The 27948-nt window shown below is 58.8% G+C and overlaps 4 protein-coding genes across 7 annotated transcripts; 1 reads left to right on the top strand and 3 right to left on the bottom strand.

The window, feature by feature from the left end:
* Nucleotides 1-308: 308 nt before the first annotated feature.
* On the top strand, nucleotides 309-9584 carry GCGR (glucagon receptor). Of its 4 annotated transcripts, none has more exons than XM_030461969.1 (14): nucleotides 309-457; nucleotides 6062-6223; nucleotides 6424-6520; nucleotides 6628-6735; nucleotides 6889-7010; nucleotides 7112-7218; nucleotides 7340-7493; nucleotides 7574-7733; nucleotides 7820-7880; nucleotides 8110-8179; nucleotides 8335-8423; nucleotides 8515-8653; nucleotides 8758-8799; nucleotides 8885-9583. In XM_030461969.1, the coding sequence occupies exons 2-14, from the start codon at nucleotides 6173-6175 to the stop codon at nucleotides 9182-9184; spliced, it is 1500 nt and encodes a 499-aa protein (XP_030317829.1). In that variant the 5' UTR covers nucleotides 309-457; nucleotides 6062-6172; the 3' UTR covers nucleotides 9185-9583. The 4 variants fall into 4 exon arrangements, with proteins under 4 accessions (XP_030317829.1, XP_030317827.1, XP_030317828.1 ...); XM_030461967.1 differs by lacking the exon at nucleotides 309-457 and adding an exon at nucleotides 988-1005; XM_030461968.1 differs by lacking the exon at nucleotides 309-457 and adding an exon at nucleotides 1170-1353.
* A 2639-nt stretch (nucleotides 9585-12223) lies between these two features.
* MCRIP1 (MAPK regulated corepressor interacting protein 1) lies at nucleotides 12224-14053 on the bottom strand. Its single transcript, XM_030461720.1, has 5 exons — nucleotides 13991-14053; nucleotides 13835-13903; nucleotides 13648-13766; nucleotides 13427-13525; nucleotides 12224-13323 (listed from the first exon to the last, which is right to left on the bottom strand). The coding sequence occupies exons 2-5, from the start codon at nucleotides 13840-13842 to the stop codon at nucleotides 13259-13261; spliced, it is 291 nt and encodes a 96-aa protein (XP_030317580.1). The 5' UTR covers nucleotides 13843-13903; nucleotides 13991-14053; the 3' UTR covers nucleotides 12224-13258.
* A 181-nt stretch (nucleotides 14054-14234) lies between these two features.
* Nucleotides 14235-18016, bottom strand: PPP1R27 (protein phosphatase 1 regulatory subunit 27). The gene is made up of 4 exons (XM_030462104.1): nucleotides 17965-18016; nucleotides 15825-16043; nucleotides 14734-14884; nucleotides 14235-14527 (listed from the first exon to the last, which is right to left on the bottom strand). The coding sequence occupies exons 1-4, from the start codon at nucleotides 18014-18016 to the stop codon at nucleotides 14404-14406; spliced, it is 546 nt and encodes a 181-aa protein (XP_030317964.1). The 3' UTR covers nucleotides 14235-14403.
* A 775-nt stretch (nucleotides 18017-18791) lies between these two features.
* Nucleotides 18792-27102, bottom strand: P4HB (prolyl 4-hydroxylase subunit beta). Its single transcript, XM_030461779.1, has 11 exons — nucleotides 26893-27102; nucleotides 26276-26482; nucleotides 25473-25606; nucleotides 25114-25251; nucleotides 22391-22495; nucleotides 22010-22135; nucleotides 21451-21651; nucleotides 20723-20843; nucleotides 20336-20517; nucleotides 19817-19903; nucleotides 18792-19293 (listed from the first exon to the last, which is right to left on the bottom strand). The coding sequence occupies exons 1-11, from the start codon at nucleotides 27047-27049 to the stop codon at nucleotides 19207-19209; spliced, it is 1545 nt and encodes a 514-aa protein (XP_030317639.1). The 5' UTR covers nucleotides 27050-27102; the 3' UTR covers nucleotides 18792-19206.
* Between the last annotated feature and the right edge of the window lie 846 nt (nucleotides 27103-27948).

Below are 27948 nucleotides of genomic sequence, written 5' to 3'. Positions count from 1 at the left end.
AGGACCGCGGGAGAGCACTGCACCGCCCCCTCCTGAGCCGCGGACACCCCCGGCCCGCTCCCTCGGGAGCCAGGGCGGTCCAGCTGCCCCCCGGGCGAGACGAGCCGGTGCCCGGGAGCAGGGCGGGGACAAGTGCCGGCGCTCCCGCGGCTCCCGGGCGCGGCCGCCGGTGATGCGGGACCGGGGCGCAGCGCGGAGCACCCAGGGCCGGCGGCACAGAGCTGGGCGGGGGGCACTGGACGACGCCTGCCCAGTGCCGGCGGGAGGAGTGGGGCGGCGGGACGCCGCTTCTCGCCCGCGGTCCCTCCCCCCTTGCCGGTCCCTCCCCCCGTGCCGCTACAGCCGCCGCCGCCGCTGCTTTGGCAAAACTTTTCGCCGGAGCGGCCGAACGCGCCGGTGCCGGTCCCCGCCAGCACCGAGATGCGCTCGGGAGCCGTCGCGAGTCCAGCCCCAACAGGTACAGGGAAGAGGTGGGAGGGAGTAGGGGGAGCGCCCGTCACCACCGCCTCGGGGCTCCCCCCCGGAGCAGTGCCGCGCGGTTGCGGACCTGGGTCACGGCAGCGCATCCCCGGGGCCGCGGCTTGAGCCCCGGCAGCCCGGAGCATCAGCTCCCGGAGCCTCCCCGGTGCTCGGCAACGGTCCCAGCGGCGCTGAGCCCCTCGGCCAGCACTGTCCTCTCCGGGAGGTCCCGGTGCCTGTGCCTGCTGCCCGCCGGAACCGCTGCAGCCCACATCTCTGGGCAGGGGCTCTACCCTTGGTCATCCCCGACACCCCCGGCTGCTGTCGCGGCTGGTGGAAACCCCGTGTGAGAGATTCCAGACGGGCTCTGACGTACCGGGACCATCTCCCGGAGAAGCCCGTCGCAGGGTTGCTGCCCGCGGGGTCTCCCTGCCGTGGGCACATCACTGCCTGCGGCTTTCTTTCTTGCCGAGAAGCAGAAGCAGGGGACATTTTTCCACCCTCCCCAGAGCTCCCCGAGCTCTCTGGGTGTTGCAGGGGCCCATGGTGAGTGCCCTTTGTGACTCTGTCCCGAGCTCTGCTGTGTCAACACGGTGTTGGTAAATGGCTTTGTTTAACCAGGACATGTTGGGTATGTGACCTTGCCGCCCTCGTGGCTGCAAGCGCATCTCCAAAGAAGCTGCCGACATCACCCCTGCCTGGCACTGCGCTACCCGGCCGGCGGATCCCTCGGGGCGGCCAGGGGGAGCTGGGCACGCCGGTGCCGATGTCGGGGTCGGTTCTGGTGCTGGTGTCGGTCTGTCTTCTGTGGCTCCGTGGCAGCCTGCCTGGCAGAGCTCAGCATCTGGCTCTGCCCATGGCTTTGCCGTGTACTGCCCCACAGCAGCGCGAGAGGTGGGTGTCTCAGGCGTTGTCGCTGATTTCCTCGGCTTTATCTGTGCATCAGCAGGAAATTTAGGGCCCTCAGGACCCCTCCTCGGCGTGTTAGTGCCGCCCCAGCCGCCAGCTCCTGCCTTTCCCACCAATCCCTGCTCCTTTCTGCACGCCGTGGTGCAGACTTTTTTTATGTTCTGTTGCCTGGAGAAGGGAAAAGAGAAAAGGGTGAGTGGAGAAGAGGCAAAATGTGGATTAAAAATAGTTAATGAAAAAATGTGACCGCAAGGCCCGATGAGGAGACAAGAGGAGAAGAAAGGAGAGGCAGAGGCGAGAGGCAGAGGCGAGAGGCAGAGGCGAGAGGCAGAGGCAGGTTCTGGGCAAGCTGAATGCAGCAGAAATGGAATCACCGCTCTACTCTGTCCCCCTGGGCTCCTCCATTACACCCTGCCCTGTCCTGCATCCCCTGTGACCAAAGACCCTGTCCTTGTCTATCTGTCTCAGCCCTGGGCACTCTGGGGAACACAGCTGTGAGTAGCAGGCACCAGCAGTCACAGGACACAAGTGCCACCAGACAACAAATGGCTGGTGGCCAGCCATGCCCAGGTGCTGCAGGTACTTGGGACAGGGGGGCTCTGCCAGGACCCCTCCCTGGTGGGGCTGCTGTGTGCAATGTCGCTTGCAGAGCTGTGCTGTTGCAGAACAGGGTTTGAGTTCCTGGGTGAGGTACCAGGGGGTTGTCCCCAGCTCCGTGGTGAGCACAGTGTTCCTTTGTGGCATAAGCTGGACTGGGGAGGGTGCTGAGCTCCTGGTGCAGGCATGCATGCACACATGTCTGCCTGCACTGACCTTTTCCTAGGCTTTTTCCAGCCCTGTTCTTCCCCTGTGACAGTCTAACTACAAGTGTCATGCTGTGTCTCTGGTGCATCCTCCTGTGTTCCATGGTTTTTGTGCAATGTGATAAACAAGGAAAACCCATTTTCCTGATCCAGGAATGAGGTGCTGTGCAGCTCAGCATCCCCTTGACAGAGCCTGTGGGGCAGTGATGTTACCTGACCTGCCTGGCTGCCTGGTCCTGCTGGCAGCCCACACCATCTCCCTGCTCCTGGGAAGCTCTGGCAGATGCCCCTGACTGTGCCTCCCGGTGGCAGGGCGGTGGTGGAGGTGATAATGCAAAGAGCTTTGGTCCTGACACCTGTTTGCATTTATGTTGCTGTTGACGAAAACGCTGTCAGGGTTGGTTTAGGGTTTCTTGGTCCAGAGAGACACAGAACCTGACATTGTGCCTGGTGATGTTGGCTCACTCCATGTGCTGCTGCTCTGTGTCTCCTCAGTTGTGTAGCTCTGTGCAAATGAGCTGTGGTCTCGCAGAGCCAGGGCAGCTCCAGGCTGCTCAGCTCATCCTCCACTGCCCAGGTTTGAGGTACTTGCTTCAGGGGGGGACTGGAGCCATTGTGGGGAGAGGGGGGTATCCCCAAGCTGAGGGCAGAGACACACAGGGGTACAGACCAGTCCTCCCGGGCCTCCCCACCACTTGTCCTGCCTGCTGTGGTCCTGGGTGGAAAGTGGGGCAGCATCTGCAGGGCCAGGCTGGCACTGGCATTGCATCAGCGCTGGCCCTGCACCATGCTCTCCCCTGCCAAGTGCTGAAGCCCCTGCCGTGTTGGCTGGTAGCTCTGAGCTTAAAGCCAAGCCAGCCACAGAAAGCAATGCATTAGTACACTGGGGGCTAATCCCCATGTCTGGGGGGAGACAGCCCCCTCTGCCACCTCCAGAGCAAGTGGTGCCATGCAGAGCTGTGCTGGGGGGCAGAGGGATGGGGCTGCTGCGGGCTGGTCCAGGTTCCCAGCCCTGTGCGTGGCCGAGGCTGTGCAAGAGTGCTCCTGGGTCATGTTGCAGATGCCCATGAGTGTCCCAATGGAAGCTTCACAGAGCTGCTAATCCATGTGGCAATTAGCTGCAGGGGTCCCAGATGTGTAGCTTGTTCCCTCACATATGTGATGGCAACCAGGGCTGGGCTCTGACCAGGGAGCCAAAATCCAGGGGGAATCTCCCCTGGACAGGGCTCAGCTGGACTGCACTGGCACAGGAGCTGCTGCAGGGCAGGGTGGGAGCTGCACCCCTGGGGGTTGGGGGCAAAATCCCAGCACAAACCTTTTCCCATATGTTCCCTACAGTTTGGTGCGATGCCACAGTGGTGGCAGCAAACCCAGGGGCATGGTGTGCCTGGGTGCCCAACTCTCCCCAGCCCCTCTCCCACCCCAGCCCAGCATACCCTGAGGCCAGCAGCTGCTGGTACATGAGCCCCAGAATTGGGAGGAGCAGGGGGTCCTTTTCTTGCCCCCTGAACCATTGGCTGGAGTAAGGCTTAGGACACCCATGCAGGCACCACTGGCTGCCAGGCTGATGATGCTGCCCATGTCCAATACCTCCAGCCCCCAAGCAGGTGGGCTGCCAGCAGTGACCCCTTCCCCACCCAAGTGCAGCTGTCCTGGGACTGGTTCTCTCCCCTCGTGGGCCGAGGTCTCCCCTGTGTGGCTGCGGAGTGGTGCTGGGTGTTTGCAGCCCGACCTCAGCGGGGGTCAGCAGCCGCGGAGCCGTGACATGGGGACAGGCCATGTTGCCTAACGCCAGCATGGGGCAAAAGTCCCCTGAGTGCCCACTGTGGCACCACAGCCCCAGCAGATGCACCCACCCTCCACTGAGTGCCCACAGCTCCCCATGGTGCAGGCCCCCAAAAGCCTGGCCCCAGCTGGGGACAAGGTGCAGGGGCAGGGAAATGAGGCACTGGGGGCTGGCTGGTGACAGCAGGGTAAGGTCGTGACAGGGAGCTGGGTCCCTCCGGCAGCAGCAAATGTGGCTGAGTTGGGTTCCCAGCACTGGCATCCACAGCAAGTCCACCCATCAGGAAGCGCTGCTCTGAGCACTGTGGGCACTGGTGCTGGGCAATGCCAGCTCCTGGGAGGCACTCGGTGCTGCCGGTGGTCTGAGCTGCCCTGCACCCTGCTGTCCTGGCCATGCAGGGCCGCTGCTCCTTCCTCGCACTGCCTGTCTGCACCAAACCGGGGACAACTGGTCCGTGGCTGCTCCTGCACACCCACGTGTCTGCTAGAAATAGCTCGTGTCCCCGAGAGTGCTCCGTGGGGTGGCTGAGCTTCCAGGGGTCCCTGGCACAGGGAGCAGGGTCCTGCTTCATGCTGCTGGGGCAAAGGGTCTGGGCAGGGCCCCGCAGGAGGGGGAGCCCTGTGCTGGAGGCGAGGAGCATGACCATTCCCATGCCAAGACCCCTCACCCAGTGCAGTCTGCCCAGCTTGGCTAGGACCTGGGGCTGGGGGGAGTCTGGGGCAGAGGCCTCCCCACTGCTAAATCCCACTGGAGGCAGCTAAAAATAGAGACACCTCTGCCCCAAAGCTGCTCCCCAGCCAGAGGGGCTGGCAGTGGGATCGCTGCCCGCCTGCAGTGCCCGGGAGGAGTGTTTGCTGCCGGGCAGGGGTGCTCAGGGCAGGGGACGGGCACCGGGAGGTTCCCACAGGGCTGGGCCACAGGCAGCAGTGGGATGGGGCAGGTGGGGCTGGGGCTGGGAGGACAGGGCTGCTGGAGGAGGGCTGGGGGGACAGGGATGCTGGCGTGGGGAGGTAGCCAATGGGCACATGCTGAAGGTCCCCACCATTCCCAGAGCCCACCCAGGGTGGTGTGTCCCAGGGGACGGTTCTGTCTGCCCCAGGGCTGTCTAAATAAGGCAAGTGCCGACAGGTCCAGCTCCCCGATCCGCATCTGAAGCTCCATCCACTGATTAATCAGCTTCTCAGGCAGCTGCTTGCGACATGGCGAGTGGATCTGCATGGAGGAAACACGACTTTCCCAGGGATAAAAATAGGCATGGGATGAACGAATGAGCCCTGGGAGCAGCAGCCGGTCAGGGAGCACGGCACTCCGGCCGGTGATCTGGGGGGGTGGGTACAGGAGGGGTGATGCTGCAGTGTCTGTGGTGACACCAGCACTACTGCTTCCTCTGTCTCTGTCCTCTCCATGGCTGCCCTCACCCTCCACAGCTGTGCCCTGCCATAGGGCTGCTGTCAGAATGGCCCCTTGTTGGCAGAGCCCAAATCCCGCTCAGGAGCCCCATAACCGGCTTCGGGGGATGAAGGGAATTAGGTGCCTCGTGAGTCAGGCTTTGCATGGGAGTTCCCAGGCTTTGCTGTGTTAGACAAGGCTCCACATCACTCACCAGGTCTGGGGACGATGGACCTGTGGTGGCACAGCCAGGCTGAGCTGGTGCTGGGGCCACAGCAGCCCCACAGGCCAAGGATCCCTGTGGGTTGATGACTAACCACACTGGGGCTGGCAGCAGTCCCTGCAGCTCCCTGCCCACTCTCCTCCAGTGTGGATGCTGTGTCCCATGGGGTCCATGGGTCGGGGGTCTGTTGAGGGTCTGCCCTGCATCACGGTGACATCCTGCACATGTCTGCGCTCCAACCACACAGGAGCTGGGGAGGGAGCAAGAACCAGGACCAGGCACAACGGGATGATTTGGGCTCAGTGGAGCTGCAGCACTGGTGGCAGCCTCAGGAGGAGGCAGTGGGTACACAGTGGTTCATCAGCTTAACGGGGAAACATACAAACACCCAGCAGAAGGTTAACACCAGGCAGGGCTGGGCAAGGCTGGGGACTGGAACATGGTGCTGTGACTAGCTCTGCCCACAGCCCTGACAGTGGGTGTCTCGTGCAGGGTCCCCCACACACCAGAGCCCTCCACGCCAGGCCAGAAGAGCTGCCCAGGGCCAGTAGGACCCCAGGAGCCCCCCGCTGCTCCCCATGCAGCTCACGGCCCAGTGGAGGGATGTCCCAGCCACGTCTCCTCAGCATCCTGCTGCTGCTGCTCTGCTGCCAGGTAAGGAAAGGACATCCCGTGCCATGGGGCTCTGCCCCACACCAGCCCCTTGCCGCAGCACAGAACAGCACTGTGTGGTACAGCACTGCATAGAGCATAAGCCCATGTTTGTCCATGGCCATCCTGGAGCCAGGGTCACTGCCTTGCCTGGCACAGTGGCCCCACAGCAGGGCACAGGTGACACTCCCTGGTGTTCCCAGGGCCCTTCTGCCCAGATCACAGATTTCCTCTTTGAGAGCTGGAAGGCGTACAGCGAGGAGTGCCACCGCAACATGAGCCGCCTGCCCGCACCCACAGGTCAGTGCCAGCATGGTGCCCAGGGGGACATGGACCAGGGCAGAGGGATCAGTAGGGTCCCAGCATGACTGAGGCTGTGGGTGCCATCACGGCCTGTCCCTCCACAGAGCTGGTCTGTAACCGCACCTTTGACAAGTTCTCCTGCTGGCCCGACACGCTGCCCAACAGCACCGCCAGCGTCCCCTGCCCCTGGTTCCTGCCCTGGTACCACAAAGGTAACGGCTGCATGAGGCAGCATGTGTGCACACACGTGTGTGTGTGTGTGTGTGTGTGCACACGCTGTTCTGGGTGGTCATGCCTGGTCCAGTGCACAGTGCTGGCACTGCCTCCAGCATCCCAGCAGACCCCATCACCCCCTCCTTATGCAGTGAAGCACCGACACGTCTTCAAGACCTGCGGGCCGGATGGGCAGTGGGTGACAGGCCCCCGAGGACAGTCCCTGCGCAATGCCACACAGTGCAATCTGGATGCTGAGGACCTGGAGGCACAGGTGGGCAGAGATGGGGGGCGGCTGGTGTGGGGCTCCCTGCTCTGCCTGCCCCTGCCTGCCCTGCCTGTCCCTGTCCTCACTTGCTTCCTCTCTTTCTCCAGGAAAAATTCGCCAAGACCTACGGCAGCTTCAAGGTGATGTACACTGTGGGCTACTCAGTGTCACTGTGTGCGCTGCTCCTCGCCCTGGCCCTGCTACTGGGCTTCAGGTAGGGTTGCAGGCATGGCCACCAGTCTGGCAGGTAACCAGGGGCTATGCTGAGAGTCCAGGGGGCAAGCAGAGGCTATGCCAGGGATCTGGGCACTGATGGGAGCTCCCCACCTCCGCAGCAAGCTGCACTGCATGAGGAACTACATCCACATGAACCTCTTCGCCTCCTTCATCCTGAAGGGCGTCTCCGTGCTGGTCATCGACGCCCTCCTCAAGACCCACTACAGTGACAAGATCGATGACTACAATGTGCACATCTGGCTGAGCGACGAGGTGAGCCATGGGGCCATGGTGCCAGGGGGTGGTGTGGATGGGGGCTTGGGCAGCACAGCAGCCCTGACCCCTCCCCACAGGCAGCTGCGGGCTGCCGGACAGCCACAGTCTTCATGCAGTACGGCATTGTGGCCAACTACTGCTGGCTGCTGGTGGAGGGCATCTACCTGCACAACCTCCTGGTGGTGGCTGTCTTCTCTGAGAGGAGCTACTTCACCCTCTACCTGTGCATTGGCTGGGGTGAGTGTGAACAGGATGGCAGCCTGTCCCTGTCCCCCAACCTTGGCCCTGAAGCACCTCACTAGCCCCCTGCCTGCCCCCTCCAGGGGCGCCTGTGCTGTTCCTCATCCCCTGGATCGTCGTGAAGTTCCTTTATGAAAATATCCAGTGAGTACCAGCCTCTGCACTGGGTCAGCACCAGCAGAGCAGCGGTGGGTGCATGGGGGACACATTGAGGGGTGATGGGGAGGATGTGACAGCCACATAGAGGCTCCATACCCTTGTTCCATGCAAAGAGCAGTGCTGGGCTCAACTGTAGCTGCCAATGCCACACAAGGCTCTAGCAGCTGCCCGGTCAAGGGATTGCCCAGATGTCCCCATTCCCCACCATCTGCAGGTGCTGGACCACCAATAACAACATGGGCTTCTGGTGGATTCTTCGCTTCCCTGTGTTCCTGGCCATCCTGGTGAGTCCAGGGCTGTGGCTCTGTCCACCGCATCTCCACACTCAGTGTCTGCAAGGGCCCTGCGCCTGCTGTGGAGGGGGCTTCCCTGGGCAGGGGACAGAGCTGCCCTGCCTACCCCTGCCCATCCCTGGCCTTCATGGCCTGATTTATTGCAGATCAACTTCTTCATCTTCATCCGCATCATCCAGATCCTGGTCTCCAAGCTCCGTGCCCACCAGATGCGCTATACTGACTACAAGTTCAGGTGGGTGGTGGGCTCAGCCCCAGCCCTGCAGTCCCATGTTGTGCACACCCTCCTCCCTGCACCCCTGACTCTGACAGGACCCTCTCCACAGGCTGGCTAAGTCCACTCTGACATTGATCCCGCTGCTGGGCATCCATGAGGTGGTCTTCGCCTTTATCACAGATGAGCATGCCCAGGGCACCCTACGCTATGTCAAGCTCTTCTTTGACCTGTTCCTGAGCTCCTTCCAGGTAAGACAGCCCCTCAACAGGGACCCTCTGTCTCAAGAGGGACCAGACCAGGGCTGAGGTCATGGTCCAGCTGGATGCCTCTCACACTTCCTTTCTCTGCCCAGGGGATGCTGGTGGCCATTCTCTACTGCTTTGTCAACAAGGAGGTGAGTGGGACAGTGTGGGAGAGGGCAGCTGGAGGGTTGGGCAGCCAAGGGTTTCAAGGACCAGGCTGACAGCAGCTGCCCACAGGTGCAGGCAGAGCTGCTGAAGCGGTGGCAGCGCTGGAAGCTGGGGAAGGACCTGGCGGAGGAGTACAAGCACACCTACAGCCATGCACCCAGTGCCCGCAATGGTGCCGGCAGCATCTGTGAGAAGCATCAGCTGGTGGTGGGTGGCTGTGGAAACGGGCTGGGGCACAGCCTGGCTGCCCCTCACCCCGGCACCCACTACCTCGAGACCACTGGAGACAGCACGGCTGAGCCCCTCGCCCTGGAGGCCCAGCACCACTGCTATGACTTCCCCGAGACCACGGCTGAGAGCCAGTTCTGAGCCTGCAGCTGGAGCGAGAGGGCTGAGCCACAGGGGCAGCTGCCCTCCCCCTCCTCAGCCCTGTCCTGCCCCAGTGGGGCTGCCGGGCACTGGACAATAGAGACGGGGGGCTGGCTGCGGGTGAGGCACAGCCAGGAGAACCTGGACCTCGGTGGGAAGGGGATCTTGGGGGTGGGGGGGTCTGTGTGTTGGGTGGGGGGAGTTCATCCTGTGGTGCTGCCTCATGCGATGCGCCTTTGTGACCCTCTGCACAGTGCTGTAATTTATCTGTTGTAATTGTAAATAGGTGTGGGCCCAGGCTGGGCTGCAGGGCCAGCTCTGCATGTGCTTCTCTGTCTGCAGCCAGTGCGCGGGTCTGGGCACCCAGGTGACAGCCACAGCCAGGGAGGGGAGGCAGACCACCCGTACTGGGGGACTGCACCAGAAAACACCTGCCCCACAGCCCCCCTGCCAGCCCCACAGGTGAGGGGGGCAGACATGGAGCAGCGGCCGCTGCAGCGCTGCCATCCAGGGCTCCGGCTCCCTCCAGCACACGCTCTCCTCTGGCTGCTAATCGGCTCTGTCCTTTCACTGCCAGGAGCCTTTAATTAAATCAATTGGCTCTGCCCGCAGCAGCCCCCGCTCTCCTGGGAGCTGGCCCAGGCTACGGCCGGGCAGCAGCCACTGGCAGCACCATGGGGTGTGGGGCTGTGGGTGCCCCGTGCCCACAACCTGCGGCCGCTGCCGGCGGTGAGGGGAGCGCAGCGATCGGGACCCTAAGAGGCTTGTGCTGCACACGTGAGCGCTAAGCCCGGATGCCACAGCTTTGGGCACCCAATTGCCTGGTGTGCAGGGATTAGCTATGTGCACCCCCAGCCGGGACACCCGGCCCCACAGGGGGCAGCGGGATGGACAGACTGACGGACAGTCCTGCCATGACCTTTTGCTGCCCCACGGACAGCCCATCAACCCTGTGTCCGGTCCCTCTTGGCCATGAGCAGACAGCAGTTGGTGTCAGCCCGGGCCCCATGTGTAGCCTGGCACCGGGGACGTGCTTGGAGCGGTGCCCCAGGGGTGAACACCACAAACACAGTGAACACCGTGGCTGAGTGGGTCACCACCCCCAGCCCACTCTGCCCAGCACCGCTCATGCCAGCAGGTGTGAGGAAGCCACGGAGGACACGGGGCGGCCACGTCCACAGCAGATGCCCTGGCACCGTGGCTCTGGGCTGAGCATGTAATGATTATCCTGTTTATTTGAGAAGTTGCTGCCTGCCTCAGTGAGCAGGGACCCGGCATCAAAGGGCCAGGGCAGTGCCAGCAGCAGAGCCATGGGATGGGGGGGTGGGTTTGGGTTGGGGGGAGGACAGCGCTGTGGTGACACATTACCCCGTGCTGTGGGGCTGGGTGTGTGAGGGGAGCAGGGGCTGGGGTCTGCCTGGGATGGAGAAGGGGATGGAGCCAGCCAGGGCAGCCCATGCCGAGCCACTGGCCCCCACGGCCACTGCTGTCACTTTGGCCTCCTGATGCGGTAATGAGCCTAATTGAGGCAAATTGCTGGAGCACGAAGCGGTTTCTGGGAAGGTAAATATGGTCATCACGCGGCACCGGGCCCTGTGCCTGTTGCTCCAGTGTTGCCGTGGCAACACCCCACTGTCCCCCCTGCCATGGCACCCCAACACTCCATCAGGGCACAGCTGTCCTTGTCACCACAGCACCAAGGGCACGGGGACCCTGCCCAGGGGATAACACACCAGGGCCACACCCCTGCCACACCACACCAGGGACCCCAAGCCCACGGGGTGTCCCTGTGCCATGTCCCCCAGCCTGCTGTCCTGTGTCCCCATGCCTGCAGGGGCTCCCCTGGCTGTGGGCAGTGCACTGTGGCCCCTGGGAATCCCTCCTGGCCCTGGTCTGGCACTGCCTGTAGAGTGTCTCACCCTGGAGTAGTTTGGCCACCCACCCCAGCCCACTCAGGCAGGTACACCCCAGGGCCACAGCACTCACAGGAATACTTCCACTTTATCATGGGAATTGCATGGCACAAACTCATCTTCTAAGTACCTCCCTCCCGCCGCTGGCCCCTCTCCCCACCACCTAATTCAATGAGAGGACACATCCCGCTTGTCCTCCCACCCTATAATCTAATGATCAGCCCCGTGTCCGAGTCACTGGGAAAACAAACCCGGTTTTTATGGGCAAACAGCCTGGCGTCCCTGGCCCGGGGCACTCCCTTCCTTGACTGCCACACTTGGCCACTCTCTCACCGCCCTCACCCCCATGGTTTGTGATTAGTCTTTATAAAAATTGCTTGTTTATAGAATGATTTTTGTATGACATTTAGAGTTCAGGCAACAGCTTTGCCTCCAGCTCCACGGCACCCAAGTGAAGAGAAAAACAAGGCAGAGGCTGGTGAAGATGGGCAGCGGGACCCCATACATGGCCTGGGGACACAACTGAAGCCCCCCAGACAGGGTCTGCGGGACCAGCGAAGGCTCCATGTGAACCCATCCTGCACTGTGCACGAGCTGACACTGCCGGGTGCCAGAGCAGGGACATGGCCCACGAGACAACCAGAGCAGAGGGGCTGAGGCACCTTCCTGACACACCCCAGAATGTTTTGGTGATGGGGGCAAACAGGGTCACAGCTAAGTGTAGAGATGCACCTGAGGAGCAATTCTAGCAATGCTAAGTATAGCTGAAATGCCACTAAGGCAGGGAAGGAAGAGGATCTGAGTGTATTAATAGTCTCAACATTTAAACCTCCAGCCCAGTGACAGCTCCTGGGATGCTGGCTCACAGGAGGGCTGCCAGTGCCCAAGGGAATTCTGCTGCCGGCACGAAGAGCCCTGGAATCAAGAGTGTGAGCATGTGTGAGGGCAGGACTGCTTGTGGAAAAAGAATACAATGACAATAAAAGGCAGCTTCTGTTTTCCTGTTTCCTTGGACTTGCTCAGTCCTGGAAAGACCAGGGAAGCCCTGGCACACTGCTCTGCTGCTGAGAACAGTGGAGGGGTAGGTCCCAAGCCCAGCTGAGGCAGCATCAGGCAGAGGCAGAGCCAAAAGGACACCAGGTTTTTATTTACAACACTCCTCAAGTGACAGACAACAGAAAAAAAAAAAAAAGGGAACAGTACAGCTCAATGACTCAACAGAGGAAAAGTAACGGCAGCCACGGCTCCCCCTGCACCCCCCAGCGCTGGGCAGAGCCCCCAGAAGTCCCCTTCCCACTGGCTGCTCCCATGGTCCCCCACAGTGACAGCTCCAGCAGGGGGGGGCAGCTCTGCTCCAAGGGCACGCGACTGGGAAGTGGTGTTAGTGCAGAACAGCACAGCGAGGGCCAAGGTGCCAACCACCACCCCTCTGCACAGTCAGCACCAGCTGCCCCCTCCCTGCCACCTCCCCTGGGGCTGCCCCTGAGTGTGTGGGGGATGAGTGCAGCCCAGCCCCCCCTAGAGCACCCCCCAGGCACGGGGGCAGTGCTCACACCCCACTTCCCCCAGCTGCAGGGAGAGAGGAATATCTCTGTCTCCAGCGGCACAGGGCCCAGCCCAAGCACCAGGAGGGTCTGGCTTGGACACAGATCCAGGGACAAGCTCACCCCCCCAGCTGCTCCCTGCGGGGGGACCCACCCCAGCTGGGCTGGGGGGTCTCACTGTCCCTCCTGAGTACAAGGACAGAACCAGCTCTCCTTTCCCCTGCCCGCCCCAGAAGATCCTTGGTGCACAGGAGGGAGCAGAGAGCCCCCCAGTTCCACTCTGCTGTACACCAGAGAGTCCACACACCCAACACACCAGGGGTGGAGGTGGAGGAGAGCGGGAGATCTGGGAGCCCAGGCCACAGTGGGGAAGGACAGCCTGAGGCCAGAGGAAGGTGTGAGTGGGGGGCTGGAATTCTTTGCACAGGTTCTGGGCACCCTCAGTGAGCCCCTGAGTATCTCTGATTTCAGGAAGCTTCAGAGCCAGCCCCAAAGCTGACTGGCTCTCCTGCGGGCATTGGGGAGTACAGACCAGAGGAGGAAATCAACACAAAAATTTCAAATTATATCTGCTTGAGGACCTTAAGAGACCGGCCAATCCACAAGCAAGACTCATCTTAGGACTTCTTTGCATCCTGTGTATTCCTCCTCTTCAGATCACCCAGGTCGACAGGTTTAAACGCTGCAGGGATGACAGATGTGCATCACAGCCCCTTCCCAGGCTCCCTGGGGCCAGCCATCAACTCCAGCAGGAGCCGGGGAAGCAAGTCCCCTGCACCTCTCACCTTTCAGGCTCGGGTTTGGCATCTTCTCCACGTACTCCTCGACCAAACTGCGCTCGGAGCCCATCTGGCTGCGCAGGTCACGCTCCACGCACTGCCAGGCTGCAGGGACACGGGTGAGAGGCTGGTCCAGCCCCAGCCGGGGACCCCCAGCCCCGGGACCCCTCCCCATTCCTGTCACCTCCAGTTCCGGGACTTCCCCCAGTCCCGCGGCCCCCGCTCACCCTCGTAGATGAAGCGCACGTTCTCCTCGTGGGCCGGGGTGAAGATCTCGCTGCCGGCGCCGGGAGAGCGCGGGCCGCTGCTCCGCTTGCCGTTGTACACCACACGGGACACGGGGGAGCTGGAAGCGAAGCGCGGGGCTCAGCCGGGCCTGCGGCCGCGGATGGGCCCGGAGCGGGCGGGGCTCACCTGGCCATGGCGTCGTCGGTGCGGATGGGCCGGGCTGTCCTGGGCCAGGCTGGGCTGGGCTCGGCGCGGCTGCGGGAAGAAAGGAGAGGGCGGCCAGGCCGGGGCTAGGTCGCGGGCCGCCCCCCGCCCGTCGCCATGGCAACGCGCGCCCCTCACCTGGGCCCGGCTCCCGCCTCGATCGCCCTCGGGCCGCGACGGAAGCGCCGCCGCGCGCAGGCGCCGCCCCACCCCCCGCGCGGTGACGTAACAGGAGCGACGTCGCGCTCGCCCCGCCCCGGCCCCGCCCTCGGCCCCGCCCCGGCCCCTCCCAACCGCGGCCCCGCCCGGGTTCCGCACCGGCCCCGCCCCAGCCCCGCACCGGCCCCGCCCCAGCCCCGCACCGGCCCCGCAGCAGCAGTCGCGGTGTCCCAGATCCTTTATTGGAAAAGTACAAAGTGGTTCCCGAGCCGCGGTCCCGATCGAGACCTCACCGGGCCAGGCCCAGCCCGGCCCCGGCCTCGTCTCTGCGGCGCGGCTCAGCCCCGCCGCCCCGCTCCCGCTCCCGCTCCCGCTCCTCGCCGTGCCCCGCCTCAGCCCAGGGTGGTGTCTTCGAAAAGCTCCACCAGGTCCTTGTACTCAGGGTCGATGAGGTCTGAGGGCCGCTCCCCCTCGTCGGTGGTGGCCTCCAGGCTGGCCCCGAGGGAGATGAGGTACCTGCGGGAGGCCGGGCTGAGCACGGGACGGGGCTGCCGGCACACCCCAGCCTGCCGCGCTCTTCCCGGGCCCACTGCCGGGACCCCGGGGGCTGGCAGGCCCGTCCAGGCTCACAGGGACCGGGACCTCTCCCGAGGAGGCATCCGGAGCCCGGCCCCGCCTGCCCGCGGCTCCCGGGGCTCTGCAGAGGGCCAGGGGCTCCTCACCTGGCGATGTTGGCGTAGCCGTCGCTGCAGGCCATGTGCAGGGGCGTCCACCCGTTCTCGTCTCTCTGGTGGATGTCGGCACCGTATTTAACCAGGAGCTTGACGCATTCCAGGTTTCCCGTAAGCACGGCTTCGTGGAGGGCTGCCATGCCTGGGGGAGAGGATTTGTCAGGCCCAGACTGGAGGAGTTGTCCCTTGAACACTGAGCTCACAAGTGCAGGTTGTCCACAGCCCAGGAGGAGATGTGCCAGCAAACCCTCCTTATCAGAGAGATGAGTTTGGCGAAAGAAACAGCCTGAGGAAGCAAGAGGAGGTGCCGCAGGTTTCTGTTCCCCTTCTGCAGCAGAAATACCATCTGTAGGTGCTGTAGCACCCACCCAGGAGGAGCTGCCCTCTCCTGCAGCACTCCCACCCAGCGGCCAGCCCTGAGTCCAGGCCAGAACCAATATGGGGACACCAGGAGAGAGTATCTTCAGGCCCCTGCTCTGTCCAAGTTTTGGGAGCTCCTTTCAAAGCAAGCAATGAGGCAATCAGGAGAGAAAGGAGGAAGCCTGAGGCTATCTGAGCCCCCGTTTCCATGACTGTGTGACAGCAGGAGCTGGAGCCAAGCACAAGAAAAGGACAGCCCTGGGGGCTGCATGACCCAGCACAGACCAAGGCTTCCACCAACCATCACAGTGCAGTTGGGTGCCAGCGTGGCACAGTGCCTGCCCCACAAACAGAAACTCACAAGTCCACACCTCCAGACATGGGAGAGAAAAGAGCATTTGTGGAAACTGGACAGCTCCAGGAGCAAAGCACGGAACTGTGCCTCTCCCAGCTCTGCCCCAGGCCAGGCAGAGGGCAGGAGCCCGGCTGTCTGCCCAGAGCTGCACAGACCAGCCCGTGCCCACAGCTCCTTCCCTGGGTTCCACCTCACCTCACTGCAGGTGCAGATCACACCTTGGAGGGACCCAGGGGTGAACAGGCACTGGCCACACAGGAGGAGAGGAAGGGCACGGTTGCAGCCCCTCACCCTGCCAAAGGTGGCCGCAGGGCTCTCTTGCAGCCCAGCTGAGCCACGCTGCCACACAGGTCCCAGCAGCACTCACCAGAAGGGTAGATAGTGTCCAGCGTCACCTTCCTGGCACGGATGAACCTGCCCACCTGCTCCAGGTCCCCCTCCCTGATGTGGTCCTGGAAGACTACGTCATTAGGGAAGTGCACGGTGCGCGTGGCTCTCAGTCTCTGGGCGTAGCGACTGCACTGGGACGCAGGGACTGGGCAGGAGTCCTCCATGCTGACCACAGCTTTTGGACACAGAGCAGGACCTGCTGGAGTAGCTCAGTGCCTGGCCCTACCACCCGCTGGCCTCAAAGTGCTGCTTTCTCCTCTTCTGCCCTTCAGGTCCCTCCTCTCCACAGAGCTGTGGTGGCACTCGCTCTGCTCCTGTGCCCAAGTCCCCTGCCTGTCAGGGCCACCACTCTGCTGGGCTCTCCTTATGCTCCCATGCTGTGCAGAGGAGCTGCTGCCAGGCAGATGCTGTTCATCCACTGGGCCCTTGGCCCAGGACTGATGGTTCTCCAGGGCCATGGCATTATATAGGATCCCGTGGGGCTATTTTGGGGATGTGCAGCTCATGCTATTTGCCATGATGCTTTGTAATTGAGCTGCCCATTCCCTCAGCTTCCCGATTTTGGGCAGAAGTTGGTGTCTCATCTTACCACCCACCTGTTGGTGTGCCCGTCCAAGGGGCAAAGCTACTCTTGCTTTTGCATGGACAGCCCTTCTGAGAATGCCAGGGCCTGAAAACAATTTTCCAACAGCAAGCCCTCATACATACATGGACATGTGCCAGGGAGAAGATTGAGCATGATTGCCCAGCAAGGAGAACCATCCACTCGTGTGCCAGCCAGCCAGTTCAGCACAGACATGGAGTGACGGTGCCAAATACATTCAGAGCTTACTTCCCTGTGGTTGCATTAGATGTGAAAACAGCAGCATGAGCTGTGCTGCCCAGCATGGCTACAAGGCAGAGTTTGGCTCTGCTTGGAGACCACCCCATCATGCTGGGTATCGCCAGAGCCCTGGAGAGGACAGAGGTGCTGCAGGGCAGGCAGCACCTGCCTGGGGCAGGCACAGAACCAGACACTTGCAGTGCCCATCCATGGTGTGCAACATCCTACCAGAACCAGCTGCTACATGAGAATAGGCTCCTGCAGAGCAGCCTCAGAAGAGATGAGGAACAGCACCACCATCAGACAACTCATCTCTCATCTCCAGCTGTAGCTCAAAAAGGACCATTTACCACAGAGGAATTGTTCACCTCCACCAAGGATTTGAGCAACACCACCACCTCCTCCCCTCTTCTTCCCACCAGTTTGGTCATTTCAGGTACACAAGTTTCCTGCACTGTTTTGTGCTGATGGGAAGTGTCCAGACAGGATGGTGAACTCTGCTGCAGTGCATCAGGATCAATCCCTGTGCTGCTTGAGGAGTCACAGATATTTCATCCTGTCCCTTTTACAGCAGACACTTCTGAGCCCAACGAGCAGCAAGGCTGCAGCTCAGTCACCCACGCACCAGGAGCTGCCTCGTCCATCTTCTGGTGAATGCATTGATTTTTCTGCTGAGCATCTCCACATCAGACAGAACACGGTGCTGCAGCAGGCTGAGCTGTTTGTGCAGACAGGACATTTTAGTCTGCTTTCTTGGAACAGCAATTAGCTGTGCACATGAGATGACCCCAGCAGAGTCCTGCTCTGCCTCCACTGAGCAAGGCAGGTCTCAGACCAACAGAACCACTTTAGCCTTGCTCACACTTGACCTGGCTCCCCAAAATGGACTTTGAGACCAGTCTTTCCATCACCTTCTCATGGAACTTCTCATCCCACCCCAAAACAAAAAGCAGCCTCTAATTCAGCAACAGCTGCCATGAAGCAGAACACTGTGGACAAGCCCTGTAAAAGCTTCTGCCCTCCCACCCTCAGCAACAGGCACTGTCCACTTCCTGAGATGCCCTCTCACATGTGACACTTACATTTACTTACAGAAATATTTCCAGCAGTAAGTGACTGGTTTGCAAATAGTAATGTGGCTCACTGGGTCATGTGAGCCCAACAGCAGTGCTGAAGGCAGCCCCTGGCTTCCCTAGAAGCAAATTCTTAGGTTAGCTGCTCCCAAGCAATGAGGTCCCCTTGCCTCAGGCCAGCTGGCAACCAGCAGAGCCACTCAGCACCAGTGGCCACTCACTGCTGACAGGCTGATAGACATCTGTCTGCACACAGCAGTCCAACCTGGACATCGTCATCTTCAAGTTCTTTTCCTTTACATGCTGACACAACACAAATTTATTCAGGTTAAGGTACCAAAAGGCACCTGCAGGACTGGAAGTGTGGTTTGAGAAAGCTGACAAAACCACACATCTTTTTGCAGAGCCCTGAAGAACCAGCCCCTGAACTGTGATTCTCTTTCAGGCCAGGTTCAATTATTGATTCTATATTCTGACAGAGACAAAGTCACAATAGTATTAAAATCTCAACTTTATTTGGCCAACAAACTCAGTTCCAATGTTATTGTAGCAAATGCTGCAAACAACCTGATGCACCTCAAGCCCTTGAGGCCCTCCCCCATTCAAGTTCCTCCCCAAACCCCAGTAATCTCAAGTGTCCCGTTTGATCTGCTTTATCACCCTCCCACCCCCCACCTGCCTGGTCAACCCACTCAAAATAATGCACAGGAAGAGACTGCAGAACAGCCTCGTGTTTGATCAAAAGGATGGCAACACAGCTAGGTCACATGGGAGCTGGTGAGCCAGCAATCTCCTCCACCCCCGAGCCTGCCACAGCTGGTGCACAGTATTCCACCCTTCCAGGTGTTTGGAGTTGTCATCTCCAAGTCTTAAAGCAGAGAGGAAACATCTGGCCAGTGTGAAGAGAAGCACCTTCACGTACACCTGTCACTAGGATGATGCCATCAGCTACTGCCTCTTCCCCCAGAGAAGCTGAAAGCTGCTTCCAGGAAAGAACAGCTGAAACCACTATGGACCTGCCAAGCATAGAAATCAACTATGGGCTTAAGTTTAGAAAGAAAAAAAAAAAAAAAAAGGAAAAAGCTTTCCTGGAAGATGTTAGTGGCACGCTCCAGAAGGCTGGGCCACTGAACTCGTGTTACTACTTCATAATCTGCTTCTACCAAGAACAGAATATTTCAAACAAAAGCTGTGTACAAAAAAAGTACATCATAATAATAATAAAAAAAAATGCCCAGTTGGCTGGGCCAGCTACCTAGTGACAGATCCCTTCTCAAAAGCAAAAAGAAAGAAAAGAGTCAAGTGTACAGAAAAGTGAGGGTAAAGTGTTACTTTAAAAGCCAATCCCTGGATCCAGTCATTCACCTTCTGCTTTAATCTCAAAGGGTTTCTGGCTCACTGGGCTGCAGAACAGCAGCCAATTTAGTGTCTGATTTTTGGGGTAATGCAGATCAGTCTTCTCTTTACAATTCATCCTTTTGGATTCTCTGCTCATCATCATCTCCTTCGTCAAGGTCTGTTTCTTCATCTGTCTCCAGGTCCTCCAGATCCTGTGTAAATGACAAAGACAGCTCCTGGTTTCTGACACATTAGGTGGGATCCAGACCCAGGCACTGAGCAGCATCTCTCAGATGTTCACCATTCTCTACTGCCACTTTAACAAAACACAGACTTCTGCCAAGAGCTCTGAATCCAGGACATTACGGATTAGAAAACCCTGGAAGCTGGTACCAACACCTGCAACACCCTCCACCCCAGCACATGAAGAGCTTCCAGTACATGTGATGTTCACCACAAGTTCCAGATGTAAGCAGGAGCTCTCAATAAGGAATGGGCCCTCTACCTGCTCCAGTATAACCACCAGAGACAACTTGTGCACATTTAGAGGTTAGAACATCAATTATCTTTATAAAAATATCATATTCAAATGCTTTTGTGTTTAAGCCTTTTATGTCCTTTCTTGCCATATAATGACCCAGGACCTTATTCTGGGCTAAGGAGTGAAGGACAGCACCAGATCCAATTCATGTTCCTCATCCTGAAGGCCCCAAGTTCTGTATTTGTGTTACTCACATCATCAGCTGCCGCCCCATCCTGACCCCCACTCTCCAGGAACTTTCTGAAGCCTTCTAGTGTCCTCTCCCCATTGTAATCAATGACCTACAGAAGGAAAAACATTCAGATAATGGTTATGGGCAGCTATGAAGCCCCACCCCTGGACAGGAGAATTCTCTTTCTGAGCAACAGTTCACATGCCAAGCAAAAGGGAATTTAAAAATTCACCTTCACCCATATGAGACGAAGGAAAACAGCTCAGCCACTAGACTTCAGAGATCACTGCGAGGAAAGAATAGCCTGCAGATGAGCACAGTCCTCTGCGACGCTCCCTCCTTTCCCCATTCCCACTTCCCACCCCCACCACACTCCTTCCTACAGCCCAGCCCCCCAGCAAAGGGTCTCTGTGTCCAGCAGACCTGACGCGTCCCATCTCTACAGAACAGAGAGCCCTCCCCAAGGAACTCAAACAGGCAACCAAGCATTCCTGGAGCTCCCTTGTTACAGGATGTGTGTGGAGGTCAGCTGCTGCCTTACATTTCTGCCAGAGCCTGCAGGGAAGAACTTGAGTGTGGGGAAGCTGTGGATTTTCACTGCCTCCACTTCATTGGCTGTGGAGTCCATCTTGGCAATGACAATGTTCTCATGGTCCCTGTAGGTCTCTCCCAGCTTGTCCCAGATTGGAGCCAGCTGCTTACAGTGACCACACCAGGGGGCATCTGTTAAATCACAAAGACAGCTAACACCAGCCACCTAACAAGCTCCCAGCACCCCCTCCAGACAGGTCACACATGGCTTCTCAGCCGAGGCTCTCCCTTTGTGGTTCAGATTCTGTGAGATGCTTCCTCCCTAATCCCAGTCGTGCCATACTCTGGCACTCCTATCACAACAGTTACTTGGAATCAGCTGTTGAAAGATACTTACAGAATTCTACAAAGACATTCTTATTCTCATCAAAAGCAACTTCTTCAAAATTCTTCCCAACTAGAACCTTCACAGGCTGCTTGTCCCAGTCTTCAGGAAGGTCTTGACTCATCAGGTGGGGCTGGAAGAAGTGGAATTGAAAAACAAGTTTGCTGCACAGTTGCCTGGGATGCACACACAATCCTGGAAACCTGAGTTGATCCACCCCCACAGGAGCTGTGAGCAATCAGTGAATCAGTCACTTCCTCTTCTGCTTCCAGAAAATCTCCTTCCCACCCTGAACCAGCAGGAATGACAGGTGCTCAAGTGCAGGGAGAATTGCAATTGAGCTCTGTGGGAAGGAAATGGTATTGCTGACAGCATCATTCCCATAGGACCCGGCTTGGCTAAACCATCCCCACCCAGACAAGCTGCACGTGGCCACCTCCAGCAGCTCGTTAAAGTCTGCCACACAACTTCACACCTTCCACGGATTGCTGACAGAAAGAGCAACTGCATAAACACCCAGTGACCAGGAGCAGCAGAGAGCAGGCGCTGATTGCACTCAGTGCCAGCAAAAAGCTCACTTGTCTGCAGTCTCCACACCCCAGCATGGCCCTTCCTTTCCCAGCACAAAGCCTGACCTCTGTTAATTGGGAGGATTTTCTCCAGATGCCTCACACAGCTCCTCACAGGGAGGATTTTGTTATGCCAGCAGCTTGGCCACCAGCAGCATTTATCTTCATTACCTTGATCTTGCCCTCCAGGAATTTGTTACAGAACTCTTTGATCTTGTCTGCTGTGATGTCATCTGATTCAGGTTTGTATTTGGTCATCTCTTCCTCCAGTGTGATCAGACGTACAGCTGGACACTCTTCTTTCTTGAGGCCAAAGAACTCCAAAATCCTCTGGTTGTCACTGTGGTCACTGTCGATGAAGATGAACAGGATCTTTGGAGGAAAAAGTCAAAGGCACAGTGAGGACAAGCAGCTCTTGGCTGTCAAGACTTTACACACCCACCTGTGTGGGACAGAGCCCAGCTGTCCCTTCTCCTTTCCCAAGCCCACAGAGGGGGGACCCTCCTGGAGCACAGACCTGGCACTGATGGGGACTAAGGCAGAGCCAGACTGACACTCAGGTGCAAGGACAGTCAGGAGGTGACTGATTTCTCGGCAGCTCTGCCAGGCAGCAGCACCAAGAGAGACAAGAGCTCCAAGCCCTGCTCCACGGCTGTCCGGCAGATGCAGACAGTGCTGCTCCCCTCTGCAGGAGGATCACTTAATGCATGACCCAAGAAATCCACCTCACCTTTCCTTTGAAGTGTCCAGCTGCGCTCTTGAAGTTGTCCAGTTTCCCTTGGTAGTCAGACACACTTTTTGGTAGGAACAGCAGGATATGAGTCTTGATCTCTCCTCCAAAGATTTTAGGAGCAGTCTGAGTAGTAGATAATAAAGTTTATTTCTAGAAGAAGTCAGTGTCCAGACCAGACTGACTCTGATGTTCTGACCAGACCACAGAAGCCTCTGCCCAGTACACCCTACACCTCCCTTCTCTGGAGTTCTTCACTCTCCTCCATAACCCCAAACTAGCATCACCTCTGAGGTAACACACAAACACACAATATGCAGTGTAAGCTGTGCTGTACTCACACAGCAGCCCTGTAGCAGCAGTATATATCCAAAAACCTACCTGCTCAGTGAACTCTATGACCAAAGGCAATGAATTAGCCTTGATGAAATTCAGTAAATTATCTTTCTTGAGATCCCCTTCAAAGTTGTTACGGCCTTCATCAAACTGTAAAAACCAGACATTCTTGCATGAGGACACTTCCACAACCCAGACAGATTTATTGCAAGAAATAGAATAATTCACACCAGTCACCCCCCCAGGGGATCTTGGCTGCACTTGCTCAGTGCAGACTTCCAGCTCTCTGAACAAAGTCTCCACACAACAAAATCTGGATCAGTGTGTCCACCTCCCAGGCAAGCAAGTGCAAGTGAGCAGCAGTAAGTGTTCAGCTTGGATCTTGGTGGTGTTCTGTATGACCATAAAACTGTTTGTGAAACAGGTCACCACAACAGCCTCCAAGAGCTGCCTCACACTGCTGCAGGAGGCATCAGACTGACCAGAAGGAAGCCACTGGAGCAGGGACAGGTTTCTGCTCCCAAGGGATCAGCAGTGCCAGCACAGATACACACTTGGACCCAACGGCAAAGCCCTGCAGGGAAGCAGTGACTGACTGAGCCCTGTGGGTCATCTCAGTCCCTCCTGTCAGAGTTGACTGCACGTGTTTGACACACACACCACACCAGAGGTGCCAGATCCCTGCCCCTATCAGGCCATCACCTCTAACCCTGCCCGGGATTCTCAGAACCCTCCCTGGCAGCCTGGAAAGGGAACAGCTGCTGAGGGCCATCAAGGTTAGAGAGGATGCGCAGGACAACACAGCAGTTCCCCAACAGGGCAACACTCAAGTTCCTGGTAGAACTGAGAGTGGACTGGGATAACCTCCTGTGAGAGGAAGCACACCAGCTGAGGAGCTGAGCAAAACACTTCACACTGGCACTTATCTTCATAAATACCTTCAAGAGCATCAGACATCACCCCAGCACCTTTGAAGCAGCTGTCTGAGGGGCCTGCAGGTCTGAACAACTCACAAGGAGAACAAGAATCATTCATCATGAACAAACCCTCTCAGTTTAGACCCAAATGCTGAGCCAAAGCCCAAAACAACCCTTGTTAAAATAAAGCAGCTGGTCACAAGCTTACCAAGTTACTGATGGTGCTTGTTTTCACATTGGTTTGGGGTGGACATATCTGAGAGCTGCCAAGGCATCTCCAAGGGATGACACCAGAATAGGAACAAAGTGGCAGCATCTAGAGGCCAAAGGCACCTCAACCCCTTTCCTCAGAGCACTCTTGCAGCACCCCAGCCCTCAGTGGGCTCACAAACAGCCTCTCAGAGCAAGAACCCTCCCACTCCTGACTCTGGACAGAGAAGCAGGTGCAGAACTGCTTATCACTCCAGATGTAACCAAGCTGACTGCACTCACAGAGAACAGCTTGAAAAACTCCTTCACTGGCTGCTCCTGCCACTGCCCCAGCTGTCCAGAGCAAATAGTAACTAGAGCCTGCAGGACTCCAGGGCTAGAGGACTGTACATCAGATCAAGCCACACCTACTCCACAGAATGCTAACCATGGGAGAAAGCCCAGAAACTCAACCATACCCAGGGCAAGAACTTGTAACACCCAGACCCTGCTTCAGAGCCACCCCACACACCCCCCCTGCAGGGAGCCCGCTGCTGGGTCTCCTCACAGCCCCAAGGTCAGCTCTAGAGCAGCTATGGATTCAGCATTTGCCAAAGGACACGAACACAAGTGGAGAAATGCCCTGGAAACAGCAGCTTGAGCCCAGCAGCAGCCATGGAGAGAGCACATAGATTTCAGACATGAGAAGCCACACATGGAAGAGCAAGACACAGATGGCAAGAACCAGACCCCACTCCACCCACCCCTTCTCTTTCAGCTGCAAACCCCCTGCACTGTGAACTCATTAGCCAAGGAATGCACTGCACCCCAGCAGTTCCAACTGTGAATTTGAGTCTACAAGCTTCTCGTACCATATAAGAAACTTTATAGGTACAATGGAATAAAATATGCCATTTTAGCTGAACAATGAAAGAGCAATATAAACTCACTCAGCTCTTCAGCCTACCTTAGCTGGAATGGGTTATAGTGATGAGTGATCAGATTACAGGTTCAGTAAGTCTGAGCCCAGAGCAGCTTTGTCCTACCTGACTGCAGCCACACATGTGGCACCACCAAGCCTAAGAAACCTCCACTTGTTTTCTCAGACCTGGGATTTCATCCCAAACTTGGGGTTTAAAATAGTGAAAGGTGTTGGTAAGCTTACTGCTGGTTCTGCAGAGGACCAGCATCCCTCTGCACGTAACCCACCTGCCCCAGCCTGGGCAGCTGGAGCTGCAAAGCCTCTTAGGAACTCTGCTGCAGCCACAGGGCCATAAGACCCAGGGTAGCAGGAGAGACACAGTAACCCTGGGAGACAGAGCCCTCACGTGGCTGCAGGGTCAACACTGTCCAAGGTTTAAAACAACATTGCTGAGCTGTGGTCACATACACATGGTGGCAGCCATCAAGACCTCAGCTACCACTGGGTTTAGGACCTTCAAAGCTCAGGGAGAGGAAGGGCAGCCCTGCAGCTCCAGCCATGGATGTTTTAAGGGCTGGGTGACTATCACTGCACTGCAGCCAGGTGTCTGAGACACAGAGAGTAAGTGAAGCCATTGCTCAGACCCAAGGCCAGCAGCTCTGAGGGGACAGGGCTGCCCTCCTTCCAATCTGACTTCTGAAGACTCAAATGTGGTGCTCATGCTTTGCACCATCCAGTACCTTCTTGAAGAGGACCACTCCATCCTTGCTAAGCTGGTACTTGGTGAAGACATCAGCACTGGAGGAAATCCCAAAAGGAATGTCATCCACGGCCTCTGCTGCTGACAAGAACTCCTTCGCAGCCTCCGATGTGGCATCCTGGGAACGGAACACAGAGAGGTCTCACACGGACACGTTGGAGCAAAGCACAAGCATCCAGTTCCCAGTTCCAGCTAGGGAACTGGAAGATCAGGTACAGCAGGACACGAGTGTTTCACAACATGCAGAGCCTTCCCCAGACAGCAGGCCCTGGTGGGGCAGGGAGCAGGGGAGGCCCCAGACACACACAGGAGCTTCTCAAACAGAAACACAAACTCTACCTTAAAGAAACCAATCACCACCACTTCACTGGAATCCACCAACGTCTCTGCTGCAGCAGCATCTGGCAGGGTGGCTGCAGCCGGGCCGGTGCGTTTCTTCAGCCAGCTGACGATGTCATCAGCTTCTCTGCCAGCTACCAGAGAGATAAGAACACAAAACCTCTGAGCTCCAGAGGCTGCTCAGCAGCTGGCCGAGAGGTCAGAACATTGGAGATACTGTTTACGCAACTCTCCCTGTCACTCTGACTGTAATTAAGTTAAACCCTAATTGTTAAGTCAAGGTACAAGGGGCTTCCAGGAATCCATTCTCCTTTTGCTTCCGGACAAGGACTTAAATTTCAACATACAGCCCCTCTCCAAGATGCCAGTATTTTTCAAGAAAAAAAACCACCTTTTCTTTGTAATATCAGTTTTCCAGTCATTATCTTCACCATATGGCACAGTATCACTTTGTTTAGGTGAATTCTGCTTGTCTTGGTGTCCTCACACCTATCTCACACCCTCACCACCTCACACCTTTTACTGCCCAAGCAACAGTCAGGTCTGGAACCTACACTACTCAAGTAGATTTGAGCCATGCAACAAACCCAACTGAGTTTGCTTTGCCATTCCTCCAGCTTCAGCTCCCACTAGGGATCTCCCCAGCCTCAGGGTAGGAAACCCATTAAGGAAACACTTGTTCCTCAGCAGCCCCAGCGCACCCTGGCCGCTCTCACCGTGGACCTTGTCCGTCTGCACGGGCAGGACCCGGCCACGTTGCTGCCCTCTGCACCCGGGGCAGGCGCAGGGCCAGCCCCACTCACCTGTGTACTCCTTGGGAGCTGCCTTGTCACCGTTCCTGAAGAACTTGATGGTGGGGTAGCCACGCACCCCAAACTGCTGCGCCAGCTCCGACTCCTCTGTGGCATCCACCTTGGCCAGACGGATCTCTGAGCCCTCTGCCTTCAGCTTGGCCGCCGCCTTGGCATACTCGGGTGCCAGTGCTTTGCAGTGCCCGCACCATGGGGCGTCTGCGGGACGTGGGGGTCAGCATGGGCAGGATCCCGCCCCGGGAACGACCCCCGCCCCGCCCCCGGGGAGCCCCATGAGGGGGCACAGAGCCGGTCAGAGCCAACATCCCTGCTCCCCCGTCCCCAGCAGCGGCTCCTCCCTCCCCATGCCGGGAGAGCCCAGTCCCTCAGCACCTCCCTCCGCCCTTGACCAGTCCCACTGCTGGGCACAACCCCCCCACAGCCGGCCCGGCCTCGCAGGGCACCGCCAACAGGTACAAGGCGGGTCAGAGCCCGCACCCCAGGCCCGGCGGCCCTCCCACCCTCCTCCCTCACAGCAGCCCGGTCCCTCGGTATCCGCCACCTTCCTTCCATCCCCAGCCCCACCGCCCACCCCGCCCCGCCCGGTCCGGTCCGGACGCGGCCCTTACAGAACTCGACGAGCAGGTACCGGTGCGCTGCCAGAGCCTGCTCAAAGGAGGCGGCGCGCAGCACCAGCACCCCCTCCTCCTCCTCGATGGCCTCGGCGGGGCAGGCGGGCGGCAGCAGGAGGCAGAGCAGCGGGAGCAGCACACGCAGACCGACCATGGCGCTGATGGCGGCGACCGAAGGGAAGCGGGACGAGCCGGGGCGGGGGGCGCGGCGCCGCCTCCGCTTTATAAACCCGCCCCCCCCTCCCCGGCCGCCGCCGCGTCCCATTGGTCTGGCAGCGCCGCGCCGCTGCTCGGCATTGGCCGAGCCCATCGCCCGCGCTGCTGCACGGCACCCATTGGCCGGAGCAGCGGACACGCCCCCCGCCCGCCGCCGCGGGTTGGTCGCTGGGCTCGCGCCCCGCCTGCCGGCCGCCATTGGTCCCTTTCGGCGCTGCCTCGGTCACGATTGGTCAGCGCCGCCGCCTCGCGCGGCCGCCCGCCCTCGAACGTGGCACTCGGGCGGCCCCGCGGGCGGGCACTGCGCGTGCGCGTGGCCAGGCGAGCGTGGTGCATTCTGACTGGGCCGCGGCCGCCGCCCTTCGAGAGCCCGGAAGTGAAAGGGGCACTTCCGGCAGCGGCGGCAAAGTGCGCGGGGCACGTGACGCTCACGGGCACCTCGCTGCGCGCGAGGCTGCGGGGGCGCTTTGCGGGGAGGGGGCGGTACCGGTACGGGTAATGGCACTGGTACCGGTACCGGTAATGGTACTGATACCGGTACCGGTAATGGCACTGGTACTGGTACCCGTAATGGCACTGGTACCGGTACTGGTAATGGTACTGGTACCGGTACCGGTAATGGCACTGGTACTGGTACCCGTAATGGCACTGGTATCTGTACTGGTACCGGTACTGGCACTGGCACTCGCACCGGTACCGGTACTGGCACCGGCCTGAGCCTCGCCTGGTCGTACCACCGCCGTGCTGCCCCCGTGTCGTCTTTCTCTGTGTTCCCGGGATGGGCCGGGGAAGCTCCTCTCAGCTCCTCTCAGCTCCGCTCAGCTCCTCTCAGCTCCT

Source organism: Calypte anna, chromosome 18 (assembly GCF_003957555.1).
Source record: "Calypte anna isolate BGI_N300 chromosome 18, bCalAnn1_v1.p, whole genome shotgun sequence".
NCBI lineage: Eukaryota > Metazoa > Chordata > Aves > Apodiformes > Trochilidae > Calypte > Calypte anna.
This window is presented reverse-complemented; position numbering and strand designations above follow the sequence as displayed.

What these genes read in the sequence shown, in the direction of transcription:
- GCGR (XM_030461965.1), top strand. Translation starts at nt 1,525, where the DNA reads ATGTTCTGTTGCCTGGAGAAGGGAAAAGAGAAAAGG. An exon ending in AGAAGGGAAAAGAGAAAAGG is followed by an intron (nt 1,561 to 6,061) that starts GTGAGTGGAGAA and finishes TGTCTCGTGCAG; the next exon opens with GGTCCCCCACACACCAGAGC. An exon ending in CTACCTGTGCATTGGCTGGG is followed by an intron (nt 7,734 to 7,819) that starts GTGAGTGTGAAC and finishes TGCCCCCTCCAG; the next exon opens with GGGCGCCTGTGCTGTTCCTC.
- MCRIP1 (XM_030461720.1), bottom strand. An exon ending in CGTGCGCTTCATCTACGAGG is followed by an intron (nt 13,526 to 13,647) that starts GTGAGCGGGGGC and finishes GTGTCCCTGCAG; the next exon opens with CCTGGCAGTGCGTGGAGCGT. An exon ending in GCCAAACCCGAGCCTGAAAG is followed by an intron (nt 13,324 to 13,426) that starts GTGAGAGGTGCA and finishes TCATCCCTGCAG; the next exon opens with CGTTTAAACCTGTCGACCTG.
- PPP1R27 (XM_030462104.1), bottom strand. Translation starts at nt 18,016, where the DNA reads ATGTCCAGGTTGGACTGCTGTGTGCAGACAGATGTCTATCAGCCTGTC. An exon ending in TGTCTATCAGCCTGTCAGCA is followed by an intron (nt 16,044 to 17,964) that starts GTGAGTGGCCAC and finishes CTACTCCAGCAG; the next exon opens with GTCCTGCTCTGTGTCCAAAA. An exon ending in GGCTACGCCAACATCGCCAG is followed by an intron (nt 14,528 to 14,733) that starts GTGAGGAGCCCC and finishes GGCCTCCCGCAG; the next exon opens with GTACCTCATCTCCCTCGGGG.
- P4HB (XM_030461779.1), bottom strand. Translation starts at nt 27,049, where the DNA reads ATGGTCGGTCTGCGTGTGCTGCTCCCGCTGCTCTGCCTCCTGCTGCCG. An exon ending in CTGGACACTTCAAAGGAAAG is followed by an intron (nt 21,652 to 22,009) that starts GTGAGGTGGATT and finishes TTTCCTCCAAAG; the next exon opens with ATCCTGTTCATCTTCATCGA. An exon ending in GAATGTCTTTGTAGAATTCT is followed by an intron (nt 20,518 to 20,722) that starts GTAAGTATCTTT and finishes GTGATTTAACAG; the next exon opens with ATGCCCCCTGGTGTGGTCAC.